This window comes from Lycium ferocissimum, chromosome 3, assembly GCF_029784015.1.
Source record: "Lycium ferocissimum isolate CSIRO_LF1 chromosome 3, AGI_CSIRO_Lferr_CH_V1, whole genome shotgun sequence".
Taxonomy (NCBI): domain Eukaryota; kingdom Viridiplantae; phylum Streptophyta; class Magnoliopsida; order Solanales; family Solanaceae; genus Lycium; species Lycium ferocissimum.
This window is the reverse complement of record NC_081344.1, coordinates 43738053-43755741: the sequence shown is the minus strand read 5'-3', so window position 1 is coordinate 43755741 and position 17689 is coordinate 43738053. Positions and strand designations below refer to the sequence as shown.

The 17689-nt window shown below is 41.9% G+C and overlaps 1 protein-coding gene across 1 annotated transcript; it reads right to left on the bottom strand.

Annotated features, from left to right (window-relative positions):
- Positions 1-14746: 14746 nt before the first annotated feature.
- On the bottom strand, positions 14747-15337 carry LOC132048885 (uncharacterized). The gene has a single exon (XM_059439567.1). It carries the CDS (start codon positions 15335-15337, stop codon positions 14747-14749), a length of 591 nt encoding a protein of 196 aa, XP_059295550.1.
- Positions 15338-17689: the final 2352 nt, after the last annotated feature.

The following is a 17689-nucleotide window of genomic DNA, read 5'->3' as shown; positions in this document are numbered from 1 at the left end:
GGCGGGAAGTCGAGGACGAGGTTATATTTTTAGTTTGGTTGGATGCGCAAGTCGCTTATAATATTATGGGCAAATTTGGAATTTGGAAAGTTATTATTATTCATGACTTCTTGGAGAAGCCAAGTGGTGCCATGTGTTCATTTTATAATTATGAAGGCTAAACATATACATGTGGACAAAGGAGACAAGGAAGAATTCATCTCTTAAAAATCTAAAGAAAATTCTAGAGAATTTGAGAAAATTGGAGGAAAAGAAAAAAGAAGGGGAAAAACGTCCAAGGGCTGCACATGATCAGCCATGTGCCATGAATATATATATATATGTGTGTGGTGGTCAAGAAGACCACACCTCATCATTTTAATTCAAGAATGTTCAAGAAAAATTGAGAGAAAAAGAAGAAGAGAGAATCGCCCAAGGGCGGCCGAAACCAAATTCTTCCTTTTGATCATGAAGAATTATTTTCTTCTTGTTTTCTTACTAATTAGGAGGCCCTCGTCGACATGGAGTAGTTGTTGAAGGAAGAAAACCATTCGTTCTTGCAAAGGATGCTATAGCCGAGTATTGAAGGGAACAAAGAAGGTGAGGTTTAATCTTCTTTTTATGTGTTATGAGTGGTTTATGCATGTTGTTGAATGTAGAAATGATGGAAATTCATGAAATATTGCATGCTCAAGTTGGGCCGTGTGAAGTGTTGTGTGGCCGTGTGCATGGTTGAATGTTTAGAAGTAATGAATTAATTGAATTTAGCATGTTTATGTGTTGTTGGAGAGTGTAGAACATGAATGAAACTCATAGGATTATGTATGTTGAGGAATGGGCCGTGTAGGGGCCGTTTGGTATGTAAGGAATGAATTGATGTATCTTGTATGTTGGTTGTCGTCGTAATGAATTCTATAACGTAAAATGAAGAGTGATGATCCAAGTTGAAGCTATAAGTTGTGTGGGCTGATTTGGAGCTTAATATGATTTCAATAGGTTTTCTTGAGTATTATGGAAATGATCTTGCTAACATATAAGATTGTTGATATAGTTATGAATTTGAAAGAAAGATATATGTTGCTATCGTTTTATTGAAATGGGAGGTGTTGGATGGAGTAGAATGTTGATTGTATCATCTTGAAAGTTATGTGAATTGAACGAGATTGGATATTGAAGTGTTGCTAGAATACTTGTTGTTATTGTTGGCAAGATTGATAGAGTTATTGTTAGTTTGGCCGGGTTGAATTCCGGATTGTTATGGGTTGAAATCGGCCAAGTTAAACTTGGTGGCATGATATGTTTATAGGGGAAATGCTTTGAAATTTCGGTAGCCAAGTTCATTTAAGAATCCAACTCTAAAGGCTTCTGATCAAGTTTTGGTAAACATGACCAAATTGTAGATTTTGGCGGATTTGCAACAAGGATTTGGAGAAGCAGAAGGAGCGAAAAGAGGTATGTAAGACTTCACTTTCTTTCTTTGGCATGTCTTAGACGTAGTAGGCTTGAACACGGGCCTCGGGGACAATTCCTTTCCTAGAAATCCAAGACTGAAATTAGTTACGACGTTCATTCAAAAGAGAATTGAACTAAAAATGGTGTGAAATGTTGAAAAAACTTCCTAAACCCCTAGAGCTTGCATAAGATGACCCGATTACCTTAAACCATTATAAAGAACGCTATGACACGTAGCATATGTAAATTATGTACGCTATCTCACTCGGCCCGAGGTGGGCCCACTGCTCCCGGAATTTTCCTATCACCTCGTTTGACTTGTTTTGGAGTAGAATCCTAAGGAAGTCCTCGACCCTTGTCCCGATTGTCAAACGATAAGTACAGTATCATCCTAGTGCAAGTGTATCCATGATAAAAATGATTTTACAGTAGTAACGATGAAGCAAAAAATGAGAAAGGTGCCTACGTTAGGTATGTAGATGATATACTTTGCTATAAAAACGAAAACATGAGAATGTTAAAACTATTTCTGGGTATCCCAAGTCTATTATGGGTAATGACTATTCTAAGGATTCTAAATACATGGAATTATGCCTTGTGACCCCGATTGATGTGTGTGCACACATACGCATATATATATGAGAGCGCTATATAGACGCCGATAAATATACATGATATAAGTATATGTATATGATAAATAAATCGCAGCGCTATAGACGCCGGTAAATATATATGATATAAGTATGTGCATATGACAAAAAGAATCGAGCGCTATAGACGCCGATATATGTATATGATATGAGTATATGTATATGATGAAAGAGCCGGGCGCTATAGACGCCGATATACCTAACGGGGAAAATGGAGACAAGGGCGTAGCGTTATATACGCATATCCACCGATCGGGCCGGAGTATGGCACATGATATCGTCCCGGACGCGGATGTGCATATTTATGGTTAAATGGATCGGGCCGCCGACGCCCTCGGCAATATGATATATTCTATTTTTATATGTATATATATATGAGTAAAGAAAGCTAAGAAAACACGGTACCTGCCCAAGGGCACTTATATGTACAGGTCACTCTCCTATCCTATGATATGGTCTATGTTCCCGTACAATTATTACTCATGCACAGGTCACAATTCTACACGTGATACGCCTCAGATGTACAGTATACTCTCCTTACATGATGTGCTCTATAGTTCTTACTATGTTGTTACTGTTCATGTCTTACATACTCGGTACACTATTCGTACTGACCCCTCTTCTTTGGGGGCTGCGTTCATGCCGCGCAGGTACTCCCAGACGGATAGCAAAAGATAAAAGATGTTTCGGCAAGTTGGCAAACTCCAATTGCTCCGGGAGTGTCGCCGAGTCGAGCGTGCTATGCTATGATGTCTTGTCCGTAGTTAGAGACTTTGCGTACGTAGTCGTGAGTTATGGGAGCCGCTTTGTATAATGATACGAGCTTTGTACAGCTATATATTTTATTTGATTTAAAAGCAACGAAAGAGTTTTATTGTGTATGAGTAATCCTATTAAATGTGTTTGCTTTAAATATTCAAAAGAAAAAAAAAAATTCAAGACATAGTAATGGTCGGCCGGGTTCGCTCGGCTTCGGTTACGGGTCGGTGCCCATCACACCCTAGTAAAGTCGGGGTGTGACAAAGTGGTATCAGAGCAGGTCGGTCCAAGGGTTGTCTGCAAAGTCGTGTCCGGTAGAGTCCTGTTTATGGGTGTGAAGCCGGCCACATTTATAAACAGGAGGCTGCGGGGCATCTAGGAAATGTTGACCTTCTTTCTGTCTGAGATCGTGCGATAGAGCCAAGTTATAGGAAGAAGAAATTCCTTATATAAGCTTCCCGTATGACGGAAGAAGCGGAGGAAGAGAATACTGCGAATAAGTAAAGTATGAGACGTGTTGTTCAAAAGGTTGTGGGTTTGGCGTGGCGATGAAGGTGTGATCGCTGCCCTTGAGGGTCTGGAAATCCAGGATGGGAGGTAGCCATACACCAGGCGGAAAGTGAACATTGGGAAGAGAAAAGGGTAAAACGGTAAATGTAAAAGAAAGGACGTATTACGAAAATGTTTCGGAAGCTGTAAGACTTAGACTTGATCCAGAATATGTAATAAAGGCCATGTGAGGAAACGGACGCGAAAGTATCGGCCTTAAGGCATCGGATTCCAAGAAAGTTTCGAGGTTAAGCGTGCTCGGTGGGAGGATGGGTGACCCCGGGAAGTTTGCAAGAAATTTTACCTAGTCGACATATGAGACAAAAGGAGAAGTTGGGTTAGCCTAAGGAAACTAGGGCGTATGGAACGGTTGAAGACCATAAGAGGACGCGCAGACAAGGGACTTGCTCGGTGAAGAGACAGAAGTACATCAAGCCCTCTAGAACTAGGATAGGCTTGAACGTGGCATTGGACGTATTTTGTGGGCTAGTTAGTAGTAATTGAATATATGTATAGATGAAGGTGTAAGATATCCCAAATATGATTGTATCGGTGGACATGTGAATCCAAAGAACCGAAGTTACGTATAAAAGGCATTAATCGAGTAAGGATACCAAAGTTCGAGTGATAGCAAGAGCAAATGGTACAAGTGTTGCAAAGTAAGTTATTATTATTCTACTATAGATTGAGATTGGGAATGAGGATATGAGACGAAATATAAATGGATAATGGTATAAACATACCCCTAAAGGGGGGAAGCGGTGAGAGGAATGTAAGGATGAGATAGAGACAAGCTTGATACGGTAATATGTTGGATATGGATGTTGGATTACAAATGAAACCCCCTTCATGGAAATAAGTCGTGGAGCTCGGAAAACCAACCATAAGTGTATAAGAATCGTGACGGTGTTTGAGGCAAGGAGAAGTCTTGCATCTCTAATGACAGACACTAGAAAATGGACGTGTATGAAGAGAAAGAGTATGACCAAGAGAACGGTATTAGATAGCTTAAGAGATAATGTGAAGGATAGCGTCAGTTATGAAAAGGGAGTTCCCCCGAGGTGCTTATACGACCCTGTAAGACTAGTTGAACATTCGAGGACGAATGTTCCAAAGGGGGGAAGGATGTTACACCTCGCATTTTTGCACATATGAGTATTTCGAGTTAATGGCGGGAAGTCGAGGACGAGGTTATATTTTTAGTTTGGTTGGATGCGCAAGTCGCTTATAATATTATGGGCAAATTTGGAATTTGGAAAGTTATTATTATTCATGACTTCTTGAGAAGCCAAGTGGTGCCATGTGTTCATTTTATAATTATGAAGGCTAAACATATACATGTGGACAAAGGAGACAAGGAAGAATTCATCTCTTAAAAATCTAAAGAAAATTCTAGAGAATTTGAGAAAATTGAGGAAAAAAAAAAGAAAAAAAGAAGGGAAAAACGTCCAAGGGCTGCACATGATCAGCCATGTGCCATGAATATATATATATATATATATATATGTGTGTGGTGGTCAAGAAGACCACACCTCATCATTTTAATTCAAGAAAGTTCAAGAAAAATTGAGAGAAAAAGAAGAAGGAGAGAATCAGCCAAGGGCTGGCCGAAACCAGCCCCTTCCTTTTGATCATGAAGAATTATTTTCTTCTTGTTTTCTTACTAATTAGGAGGCCCTCGTCGACATGGAGTAGTTGTTGAAGGAAGAAAACCATTCGTTCTTGCAAAGGATGCTATAGCCGAGTATTGAAGGGAACAAAGAAGGTAAGGTTTAATCTTCTCTTTTATGTGTTATGAGTGGTTTATGCATGTTGTTGAATGTAGAAATGATGGAAATTCATGAAATATTGCATGCTCAAGTTGGGCCGTGTGAAGTGTTGTGTGGCCGTGTGCATGGTTGAATGTTTAGAAGTAATGAATTAATTCAATTTAGCATGTTTATGTGTTGTTGGAGAGTGTAGAACATGAATGAAACTCATAGGATTATGTATGTTGAGGAATGGGCCGTGTAGGGGCTGTTTGGTATGTAAGGAATGAATTGATGTATCTTGTATGTTGGTTGTCGTCGTAATGAATTCTATAACGTAAAATGAAGAGTGATGATCCAAGTTGAAGCTATAAGTTGTGTGGGCTGATTTGGAGCTTAATATGATTTCAATAGGTTTTCTTGAGTATTATGGAAATGATCTTGCTAACATATAAGATTGTTGATATAGTTATGAATTTGAAAGAAAGATATATATTGCTATCGTTTTATTGGAAATGGGAGGTGTTGGATGGAGTAGAATGTTGATTGTATCATCTTGAAAGTTATGTGAATTGAACGAGATAGGATATTGAAGTGTTGCTAGAATACTTGTTGTTATTGTTGGCAAGATTGATAGAGTTATTGTTAGTTTGGCCGGGTTGAATTCCCGGGATTGTTATGGGTTGAAATCGGCCAAGTTAAACTTGGTGGCATGATATGTTTATAGGGGAAATGCTGCCGAAATTTCGGTAGCCAAGTTCATTTAAGAATCCAACTCTAAAGGCTTCTGATCAAGTTTTGGTAAACATGACCAAATTGTAGATTTTGGCGGATTTGCAACAAGGATTTGAGAAGCAGTATGGAGCGAAAAGAGGTATGTAAGACTTCACTTTCTTTCTTTGGCATGTCTTAGACGTAGTAGGCTTGAACACGGGCCTCGGGGACAATTCCTTTCCTAGAAATCCAAGATCGAAATTAGTTACTTGTTCATTCAAAGTAGAATTGAACTAAAAATGGTGTGAAATGTTGAAAAAACTTCCTAAACCCCTAGAGCTTGCATAAGATGACCCGATTACCTTAAACCATTATAAAGAACGCTATGACACGTAGCATATGTAAATTATGTACGCTATCTCACTCGGCCCGAGGTGGGCCCACCGCTCCCGAATTTTCCTATCACCTCGTTTGACTTGTTTTGGAGTAGAATCCTAAGGAAGTCCTCGACCCTTGTCCCGATTGTCAAACGATAAGTACGCATCATCCTAGTGCAAGTGTATCCATGATAAAAATGATTTTACGTAGTAACGATGAAGCAAAAAATGAGAAAGGTGCCTACGTTAGGTATGTAGATGATATACTTTGCTATAAAAACGAAAACATGAGAATGTTAAAACTATTTCTGGGTATCCCAAGTCTATTATGGGTAATGACTATTCTAAGGATTCTAAATACATGGAATTATGCCTTGTGACCCCGATTGATGTGTGTACCCGACATACGCATATATATATGAGAGCGCTATATAGACGCTGATAAATATACATGATATAAGTATATGTATATGATAGCAGAATCAGAGCGCTATAGACGCTGGTAAATATATATGATATAAGTATGTGCATATGACAAAAAGAATCAGAGCGCTATAGACGCTGATATATGTATATGATATGAGTATATGTATATGATGAAAGAGCCAGGGCGCTATAGACGCCGATATACCTAACGGGGAAAATGGAGACAAGGGCAGAGCGTTATATACGCATATCCACCTGATCAGTTGGAGTATGGCACATGATATCGTCCCGGACGCGGGATGTGCATATTTATGGTTAAATGGATCGGCTGCCGACGCCTCGGCAATATGATATATTCTATTTTTATATATATATATATATATATGAGTAAAGAAAGCTAAGAAAACACGGTACCTGCCCAAGGGCACTTATATGTACAGGTCACTCTCCTATCCTATGATATGGTCTATGTTCCCGTACAGTTATTACTCATGCACAGGTCACAATTCTACACGTGATACGCCTCAGATGTACAGTATACTCTCCTTACATGATGTGCTCTACAGTTCTTACTATGTTGTTACTGTTCATGTCTTACATACTCGGTCCACTATTCGTACTGACCCCTCTTCTTTGGGGGCGTTCATGCCGCGCGGTACTCCCGGACGGATAGCGACCGGATAAAAGATGTTTCGGCAAGTTGGCAAACTCCAATTGCTCGGAGTGTCGCCGAGTCAGCGTGCTATGCTATGATGTCTTGTCCGTAGTTAGAGACTTTGCAGACAGAGTCGTGAGTTATGGGAGCCAGTTTGTATAATGATACGAGCTTTGTACAACTATATATTTTATTTGATTTAAAAGCAACGAAAGAGTTTTATTGTGTATGAGTAATCCTATTAAATATGTTTGCTTTAAAGGTTCAAAAGAAAAAAAAAAAATTCAGTACGTAGTAATGGTCAGCGGGTTCGCTCGGCTTCGGTTACGGGGTCGGGTGCCCATCACACCCTAGTAAAGTCGGGGTGTGACAATAATAGCAAGAAATTATGGCCACACACGACCAAAAGCATAAAATGGAAGCATTACATACCTCATAATGTTGATGTCTCATCTTGAATCTCTTCCGGGGGTGGGAACAGGTGTGGGTACTTGGACTTCATGTTTCCTTCCGCTTCCCAAGTCATTTCTTCTCGATTTTTATTTCTCCATAAGACCTTGACTGAAGCTACTTCTTTGTTTCTAAGTCTCCGCACTTGCCTATCTAGTATAGCAATGGGTACCTCTTCATAAGCCAATCTTTTCGTAACTTGAACATCATCTATCGACACAATTCTGGTAGGATCTCCGACACACTTACGGAGCATTGCTACATGGAATGCTGGATGGACTGATTCAAGTTTCAGAGGTAAGTCCAGTTCATAAGCTACTTGGCCTATCTTGCGGACAATCTTATAAGGTCCAATGTATCGAGGACTTAATTTTCCCTTCTTACCAAATCTCATCACGCCTTTCATCGGTGATATCTTCAGGAATACCCAATCATCAATTTAGAATTCTAAGTCTCACCGACGGTTGTCCGCATAAGATTTCTGGCGATTTTGGTCTGTCAGCAATTGATCTTGGATAACCTTGACCTTTTCCATCGCTTGTTGAATCAATTCCAAGCCTATTAGCTGTGTCTATCCTACTTCAAACCACCCTATTGGGGATCTGCACTTTCTTCCATAAAGGGCTTCATATGGGGCCATCTGAATACTAGAATGATAGCTGTTGTTGTACGCAAACTCAATAAGAGGTAAGTGATCATCCCAACTACCTCCAAAATCTAGCACACATGCCCGCAACATATCTTTCAAGGTCTGAATATTGCGTTTGGCTTGCCCATCAGTTTGTGGATGAAACGTTGTAGTTTCACTTGAGTACCCAAACCTTCTTGGAAAGACTTCCAAAATTTAGCTGTAAATTGTGCTCCTCTATCTGTGATAATAGATATCGGGACACTATGAAGTTGCACTATCTCCTTGAGATATAACCTCACATAATCTTCCGCTGAATATGTGGTTCTGACTGGAAGAAAATGAGCTGATTTCGTGAGTCTGTCAACAATCACCTATATGGAGTCATATTTTTGCTGAGAACGAGGCAAACCTACAATGAAATCCATGTTAATCACTTCCCATTTCCAGGCTGGAATTTCCATGGCTTGTAACAATCCTCCTGGCTTTTGATGCTCAATTTTTACTTGTTGGCAATTTGGACATTGAGCCACAAATTCTGCTATGACTTTCTTCATTCCATCCTACCAATACATTAGTTTGAGATCGTGGTACATCTTTGTCGCTCCTGGGTGAATGGAGTACCGAAAGTAATGAGCTTCTTCTAGAATCCGACGATGCAGTCCTGCAACATTTGGAACACATAGCCTCTCTCGGTATCTAAGAACTCCATCTGTAGAAATTTCAAATGGCGACTTCTCTTTTTCAGGAAATGTATCTCTATAATGACTCAATTGGGGATCTTCATATTGGCGCTCCCTCACCTCCATATCTAAGGATAAAACTGGGTTGTGAATACCAATTCTTGTATCGCCTGAATCAATTAGACGAACTCCGAGGCTGGCTAGCTGGTGGAGCTCACGAATTAATTCTTTCTTCTTCGAAGGGACCTCATATAGACTTCCCATTGATTTGCGGCTAAGTGCATCATCTACCTCGTTCGCTTTTCCAGGATGATATAAAATACTCACATCATAATACTTTAATAATTCAACTCCTTCTGTTTGAAAATATATTAGAGACTCTTGTGATCTGTATAAATATCAACATAAACGCCATACAAATAGTGTCTCCACATCTTTAGTGCATGAATAACCTCAGCCAATTTGAGGTTATGAGTCGGATAGTTCTTTTCATGCATCCACTACTGCCTTGAAGCATAGGCAATGACTTTACCATGCTGCATCAACACACAACCTAACCCAACACCAGAGGCATCACAATACACAACATAACCATCTGGCCCTTCCGGGGAGTGCCAAGATCAAAGGGTTAACCTATCCTTCAATTCCTGGAAACTGCGTTCACAAGCATCAGTCCATTGAAATTTCGCTAATTTCTGTGTTAGCTTCATTAATAGCGCTGAAATAGAGGATTTCACAAATTTTCTATAGTAGCTTGCTAGTCCCGGAAAGCTGCGGACTTCTGTAGGAGTTGTAGGCCTTGGCCAAGTTTTCACAGCCTCAATTTTCTGAACATCTACTCGGATGCCATCAGCTGAGATAATATGATCCAGAAAAGTCACAGAATTTATCCAAAACTCACATTTTGAAAATTTAGCGTACAATTCATGAGTCCGAAGAATCCCGAGGACAATACAAAAATGGTCTGCATGCTCTGCCTCTGTCTGAGAGTATACTAGAATATCGTCAATGAACACGATCGCGAACAGATCTAAGAGAGGCCTGAATACATTATTCATTAGATTCATAAACACCGCCGGAACATTAGTCAACCCAAATCACATCACCCGAAATTCGTAATGGCCATATCTCGTTCTAAAAGCTATTTTGGGAATATCTTCTTCTCTAACTCCCACTTGGTGATACCCCGATCTTAGATTGATTTTTGAAAACCATTTGACACTCTGTAATTGGTCAAACAAATCATCGATTCTTGGAAGTGGATATCTATTCTTGATTGTCACCTTGTTCAATTGCCTATAGTCAATGCACATCCGTAGGGAACCATCTTTCTTTCTCACAAATAGGACAGACGCTCCCCATGGTGGCGAGGAGCCATTCGGTAAGGAGGAATAGAGATTGGTTTAGTATCCGGTAATGCATCAATAGCAAAGTCAATCTCTCTTTCCTGAGGAAGGCCTGGAAGTTCATCTAGAAATACATCCGGAAATTCATTCACCACCAGGATGGATTGAAAAGTCAGTGGCTTTACTTGGGTATCATGAACTCGGACTAGATGGTAAATATAGCCTTTGGCGATCATCTTCCTCGCCTTGAGGTAGGAAATAAATCTACCTCTTGAAGACGCTGTATTACCATTCCATTCAAGCACTGGCTCTCCCGGGAATTGGAATCGAACTATTTTCGTTCTGCAATCCACATTAGCATAACAAGAAGCTAACCAATCCATACCCATAATCACATCGAAATCTAGCATTTCTAGTTCAATCAAATCAGCTGTAGTTTGACGATCACATACCACAATCACACAATTTTATACACTTGCCTCGCTATTACTGGATCACTAACCGGGGTAGATACCTTAAAAGGTTTAATTGGTTTGGGTTTCACCCCAATACGGTCAGCAATATAGGGAGTGATATAGGACAGCGTAGAACCCGAATCAATCAATGCATAAACGTCATGAGAAAATATGGATAATATACCTGTAACTACATTCGGGGAGGAGTCAAGATCCTGACATCTGGCTAAAGCATAAATACGGGGCTGGGTGCCACCTGAACTGGACGCTCCTTCTCTGCCCCTACCGCAGCCAGCGGAAATCTGGGGAGCCTGCCTGATCGGGCGCACAGACGAGGAAGAACCGACTGCGGATCCTGTGGGCTGAACCCCGCCTCTACCGTTCTTCGAGGGACAATCACGCATCATGTGCTCAGTCTGTCCACAAACATAACAAGCATCTGAACCTTGGCGACACGGGCCCGAATGTAACTTCCTGCACTGACTACATCGTGGAACCGGTGGTCTTCTCTGACTATAATCACCACCAAACTGGGAACCCGAAGCTCTCAAGCTCTGACCCTGTCCTGAATGAATGGGGCGGTCAAATCTCTTACCTGTAAACTGAGGAGGTGCACTAGTCGCGGACTGGTCCGAGTACTTGGAATACTGTTGCTGACCCCCTCTATACTCGCTACTAGCAGATCTGGCCCTCTTACTGTGCCCTCTATCAACATCACGCTCGCCTCGATACGGCTGCTATTGCTCCTCTAAGTTCTGGGCATGGGCCTGAATACGGGAAATGTCCATCCCCTCCTGGAGTGAAGCTGTCAAATAGTCTTTGAACAAATGTGGCCCCAAGCCACTCACAAACCTATTGTCACGACCCAACCTAGGGCCGTGACAAGTGACCGGGCTTACCCTGTCTAAGGATTCAACATTTACTACTAGCACCCAAATATGGCGATTCATAAACTTTTTTTTTTTGAAATTCTAGATAAAACACTAAAGTCGAGATATAACTCAAAACGCCTTGAAACGTACCAACATATATACACATACATAAATATATACATGGCATAGGACAAGGCGGGCCGAAGAGGCTACCGCTACTTCGTACAATAACATAGTGGTATCGACAAGACCAAACGGTACCCATAATACCCACGCTGTTCGCGACGTCTAAAAGTACGATTTACGAATATATACACAAAGTTATACCAAAATAGGAACGGCCTCCGGAACAAGTGGAGTTGTCCGACTCCTAGCGCTGGATTCCCCCTAAGTAGCTGGATCGCCGAGTCGCGTCCCTGTACCTGCGGGCATGAAACGCAGCCCCCGAAGAAAGGGGGTCAGTACGGAATATGTACTGAATATGTAAGGCGAGGATAGATAATAGCAACCGCGCAATTTAGGAAGAAAGAAGTCACAACCAACCCAATACTGCCGGCCCTCTATCAACGAAAACATAAATAAACACACAAAGCCCTAATACAAGCTTTAATAAATAATCGCAATCTAACTAACGTTTTTAAGGTAGGTAATACAATACATCACACGCGCCGCTTCCGGCGAAATAATAATAATAATAGCCCCTTCGGGCAGCCGCTTCCGGCTCAGTATCAATAATGGCCCCTTCGGGCATTGCCGCTTCCGGCATAATAGTGATCACGGCCCCTTCGGGCGTATTAGTAATGATGTAAACATAAATAGTAAATGAAATGAAATAGTAAAACCTCGCACCCCTTGCGGAGTGGTTTTGGAAAAATAGCACACTCGAGCATAAGCCAAGGCCATAGCGCGCCCGGACGTGGGCGAGGTCATAGCACACTCAGGGATCAGCTGAGGCCATGGCTCACTCAGATACAAACCAAGGCCATAGCACACTTAGGCATAAGCTGAGGCCATCGCACCCCATTTGGAGTGGTTTTGAAAAGTTTAAATAATAAAACCTCGCACCCCTCTTCGGAGTGGTTTTCTTTTAAAAGAAAATCCATTTTATGTTTCTTTATACAAAACTAGTTCTTTAGTTATTATTCCAAATAGAGTCAAGTGAAGCAATACACAAGTCTCGGGATCGTGGGCCCACCTCGGGTCGAGTCGAGGCGGCAAACATGAATTACAAAGATTAGGCTCCCTTAAGCCATCCATAAAGGTTCCGGAGCGATTCAGGTCCATTGGCAACCGTTACAAAGGTTTAAGCATTCTTTTGACCAAAGATAAGGATTTTAGTTCAATTGCGCTGAATGAATAGTACTCAAATTTAAACTCGGATTTCTATGAATAGAATAACCCCCGAGGCTCAAATCCAAACCTAGTACACCTAGGACATGCCAAAGGAAGGAAAGGGATAGCTTTACATACCTTGATCGCGCCTTACGCTCGTCTGGGCTCCGCTCCCGTTTCTACCAAAATCTACAATTGGTCATAATTACCAAATATAAGTTACAAGCTTTTAAGAACTCAAGTTTAGATCCATACTTGCCTACCGAAATTTCGGCAGCATTTCCCTTATAAATTCAACATCCCCGAGAGTTAACTCGGCCATAATATCAACGACGACCCAACAACAACACCAACAACAACAACAACAACACTACAAATCACAATATAACACAACTAATCTTCTTTCCAACATGATGCTATAACTTCCATTCCGACTTCGCCTTTCTAACTTCATGTCAACATTCTCCTATCCATTTACTAATCCAAAACCATTCAAATACAATTCGGAAACATTTCATATCATTTCTACAAAATATTCGCAAAATATACAAAATATACAAACTTTCTACCAAAGCCACAATGCCTCCAAAACTTTTAATCTTTGACATACATATTCATAGTATGTTTCCTTCTTCCAATTTCATCAACAATCATCATAATTGCATCTTACAATTTCATTTCCATGTTAACATAAAACTAGAATAAAATCACATAATTCCTACAACAACCTAACAATGGATTTTTCATGCCAACTTAAACCATTCTCCTTTCATTTATTCCACAAGAACACAACAACACAATTAATACACTAAATAAATTCAATCCATCTCCCTTTCAAGCAAGATACTACACGGCCACAACTCACACATGCACTACACGGCTATGCACACACAACAATTCCATAATTTTGTTCAATTCTAAACACCATAACATATACACTTCTTCCATAACATAAAAGGATAGAAATCTCACCTTTTCTTCAAATTTCCACTTTCCGCAAACGGAGTTTTCTCGCTTAACCAATTATACCGCGTCGAAGGGCGTCTTGCACTTGTCAAGAATTCAAGGAGGATGAGATTTTTGGATGAAGCCTAAAGGACTTGGAATTTCTTTTTTTTTCTTGAAGGTTCGGCCGAATGGCCCTAAGTGTTTGCTCTCAAGTTTTCTTTGATTTTCTTGAACATTCTAGGATGAACACTTATATATATATATGCCTCCTTAATTGGGCACATGCTTGGCACATGGAAATTTTATTAATGTGGTGGATTTGGGCCTATTAATGGCCGGCCACCACCCTCATTTTTGGGCCTCATTTTTTTCCATTTTTCTTTGGCCCAATGCTTCATGAATCGTATTTTGCAAATTCCCGAAACAAATTTTCAAAATTCCAATTTTTGCCCTTAGGCCTTCCTCGATACTTCCGCGTCCATACCTCTCATAAATAACTTATATGATAAATAGAACCAAGATTTGGCCTTACTCTTAACAAGTCACATCTATGTCCGGTTTTTCCCGAATGTGCAAAACACGGGATATAACATCCTCCCCCCCTTTAAAACATTCGTCCTCGAATGTTAAACGAACCTTATAAGGTCTTATAAATAAAGCGGGGAAGTTTATTTTTATGAGCAAAGACATATAAATCATTTACCAATCAATATAACGAATTCACTAACGTAGATTACCTGGTGGTGTATCCTGTCGAGCCTCTGGATCCAGTCTCCCCCCTAGCGCAAAGATACGATGTGGCCCCGTACTGGGATCAGGTGCTCTACCTCTGCCCCTACCTCGACCGGAGGAAGCCTGGGGTCCTGTCTCGGGGGCTCTCACCGAAGGTGACGATGCTGCTGCCGAGTTTCCAAGGACAGTATGGCCCACTCCTTGTGGACACTCTCTAGCATAATGCGTCGGATCACCACAAGTATAACATACGCCACGCCGACATCGCCCTACGTGGCGTCTCCCACAAGTCGCGCATTGGGGAGGGGGCATCACCTCCTGTCCTGACCCCGCCTGCTGCTGGGAGCTCGACGCATAAGGAAAATTTTGTCTTTGCCTAGAAAAAGCCTCCCTACCCCGCTGAAATCCTTGAAACTGCGAGGATGCGCTAGACTGGGGTCTGCTTTCTCTGGTGTAGCCTTTATTCTGACCCTCCGACCTGGCCCTCTTAGGCTGACCACTATTCTGCCCTGAGATAGCCTCTCGCTGACGCTTTCGATCTTCTGATCCCTGGGCATAAGCTTGAACACGAGCTATATCCATACCCGGCGCATGGAAATCGCCATACAAGCCTCCCCGTAACTCCGCTCTAATCCCCTCACATATTGATGGATTCTATCCTCCATATTCGCACAATAGCAGGGGCATATCTCGCCAAAGAATCAAACTCCACACTATATTCCCTACGTACATGCTACCCCGCCGCAGTTAAGGAACCGGTCAACTCTTGCCCGCCTCAATTCAGGTGGCATATGATGGCGCAAGAAGGCATCTGAGAATTCCTGCCAAGTCGGCGGAGGGGCATCCCTTCCTCTGGATAATTTCCACGACTGAAACCAATTAATTGCTATACCCTGTAGCCTATAAGAGGCTAGCTCAACAGACTCCGTAGCTGACGCCCTCATTATATCCAAAGTACGCTGCATACCATCTATAAACTCCGGGGATCGCATTTGGGTCCGTGCCTTTGAATTCCGGGGGATTTAGGGTAAGAAAATCTCGGGCCCCGGCACTAGCGGCTCGTCGGGTATTCATGGCCCCTACCCTGTTGCCCAACCTGAGTAGTAAGTACCTGGGTTAGCAAACGTATAGCATCCTTCATCTCTTTTATTTCTTGGTTCTGGATATCCGGTCGGTGAGCTGGAGGCACTGGTGCAGGTGCTGGAGCTGGGGCTGGGTCAGCTGCCTCTCTGAGCCCTTCCGAAGATGAGGAAGTAGGGGAACCCTGGGACCGAAGGCGTATCCCAGTGCGAGTCTGAGCTCTGGTAGACCTGGGGGCTTGGCTACCTGCTTCATCCACAACGGCCTTGCCTCTCGGAGCCGCCTTCGCTTTACCCTTCCTAGGCATTACTGAAATCATACAGATTATTAGATTAGAGACTTTACTTACGACACAGCTCTATCCGCACGATCCTCACTATGAAAGAAAGAATGACACCCTATTAATGTCTCGTAGCTTCCTGTTTATAGATGTGGTGCACAACACACCGATAAACAAGACTCTACTAGACACCGTCTGCGAACATGCCGAGGACTGAACTGCTCTGATACCACTTTTGTCACGACCCAACCTAGGGCCGTGACAAGTGACCGGGCTTACCCTGTCTAAGGATTCAACATTTACTACTAGCACCCAAATATGGCGATTCATAAACTTTTTTTTTTTTTTTTTTGAAATTCTAGATAAAACACTAAAGTCGAGATATAACTCAAAACGCCTTGAAACGTACCAACATATATACACATACATAAATATATACATGGCATAGGACAAGGCGGGCCGAAGAGGCTACCGCTACTTCTGTACAATAACATAGTGACTGACAAGACCAAACAGTACCCATAATACCCACGCTGTTCGCAGACGTCTAAAAGTACGATTTACAGAATATATACACAAAGTTATACCAAAATAGGAACAGCCTCCGGAACAAGTGGAGTTGTCCGACTCCTAGCGCTGGATTCCCCCTAAGTAGCTGGATCGCCGAGTCGCGTCCCTGTACCTGCGGGCATGAAACGCAGCCCCCGAAGAAAGGGGGTCAGTACGGAATATGTACTGAATATGTAAGGCGAGGATAGATAATAGCAACCGCGCAATTTAGGAAGAAAGAAGTCACAACCAACCCAATACCTGCAGCCTCTGTCAACAGAAAACATAAATAAACACACAAAGCCCTAATACAAGCTTTAATAAATAATCGCAATCTAACTAACGTTTTTAAGGTAGGTAATACAATACATCACACGCGCCGCTTCCGGCGAAATAATAATAATAGCCCCTTCGGGCAGCCGCTTCCGGCTCAGTATCAATAATGGCCCCTTCGGGCATTGCCGCTTCCGGCATAATAGTGATCACGGCCCCGCCGGGCGTATTAGTAATGATAATGTAAACATAAATAGTAAATGAAATGAAATAGTAAAACCTCGCACCCCTTGCGGAGTGGTTTTGGAAAAATAGCACACTCGTGCATAAGCCAAGGCCATAGCGCGCCCGTACGTAAGCCGAGGTCATAGCACACTCGGGGGATCGGGCCGAGGCCATGGCTCACTCGTATACAAACCAAGGCCATAGCACACTTAGGCATAAGCTGAGGCCATCGCACCCCATTTGGAGTGGTTTTGAAAAGTTTAAATAATAAAACCTCGCACCCCTCTTCGGAGTGGTTTTCTTTTAAAAGAAAATCCATTTTATGTTTCTTTATACAAAACTAGTTCTTTAGTTATTATTCCAAATAGAGTCAAGTGAAGCAATACACAAGTCTCGGGACTGTGGGCCCACCTCGGGTCGAGTCGAGGCGGCAAACATGAATTACAAAGATTAGGCTCCCTTAAGCCATCCATAAAGGTTCCGGAGCGATTCAGTCCATTGGCAACCGTTACAAAGGTTTAAGCATT

Bases quoted from the DNA above. Each gene is read 5' to 3' on its own strand.
- LOC132048885 (XM_059439567.1), bottom strand. From the start codon at position 15,337: ATGGATATAGCTCGTGTTCAAGCTTATGCCCAGGGATCAGAAGATCGA.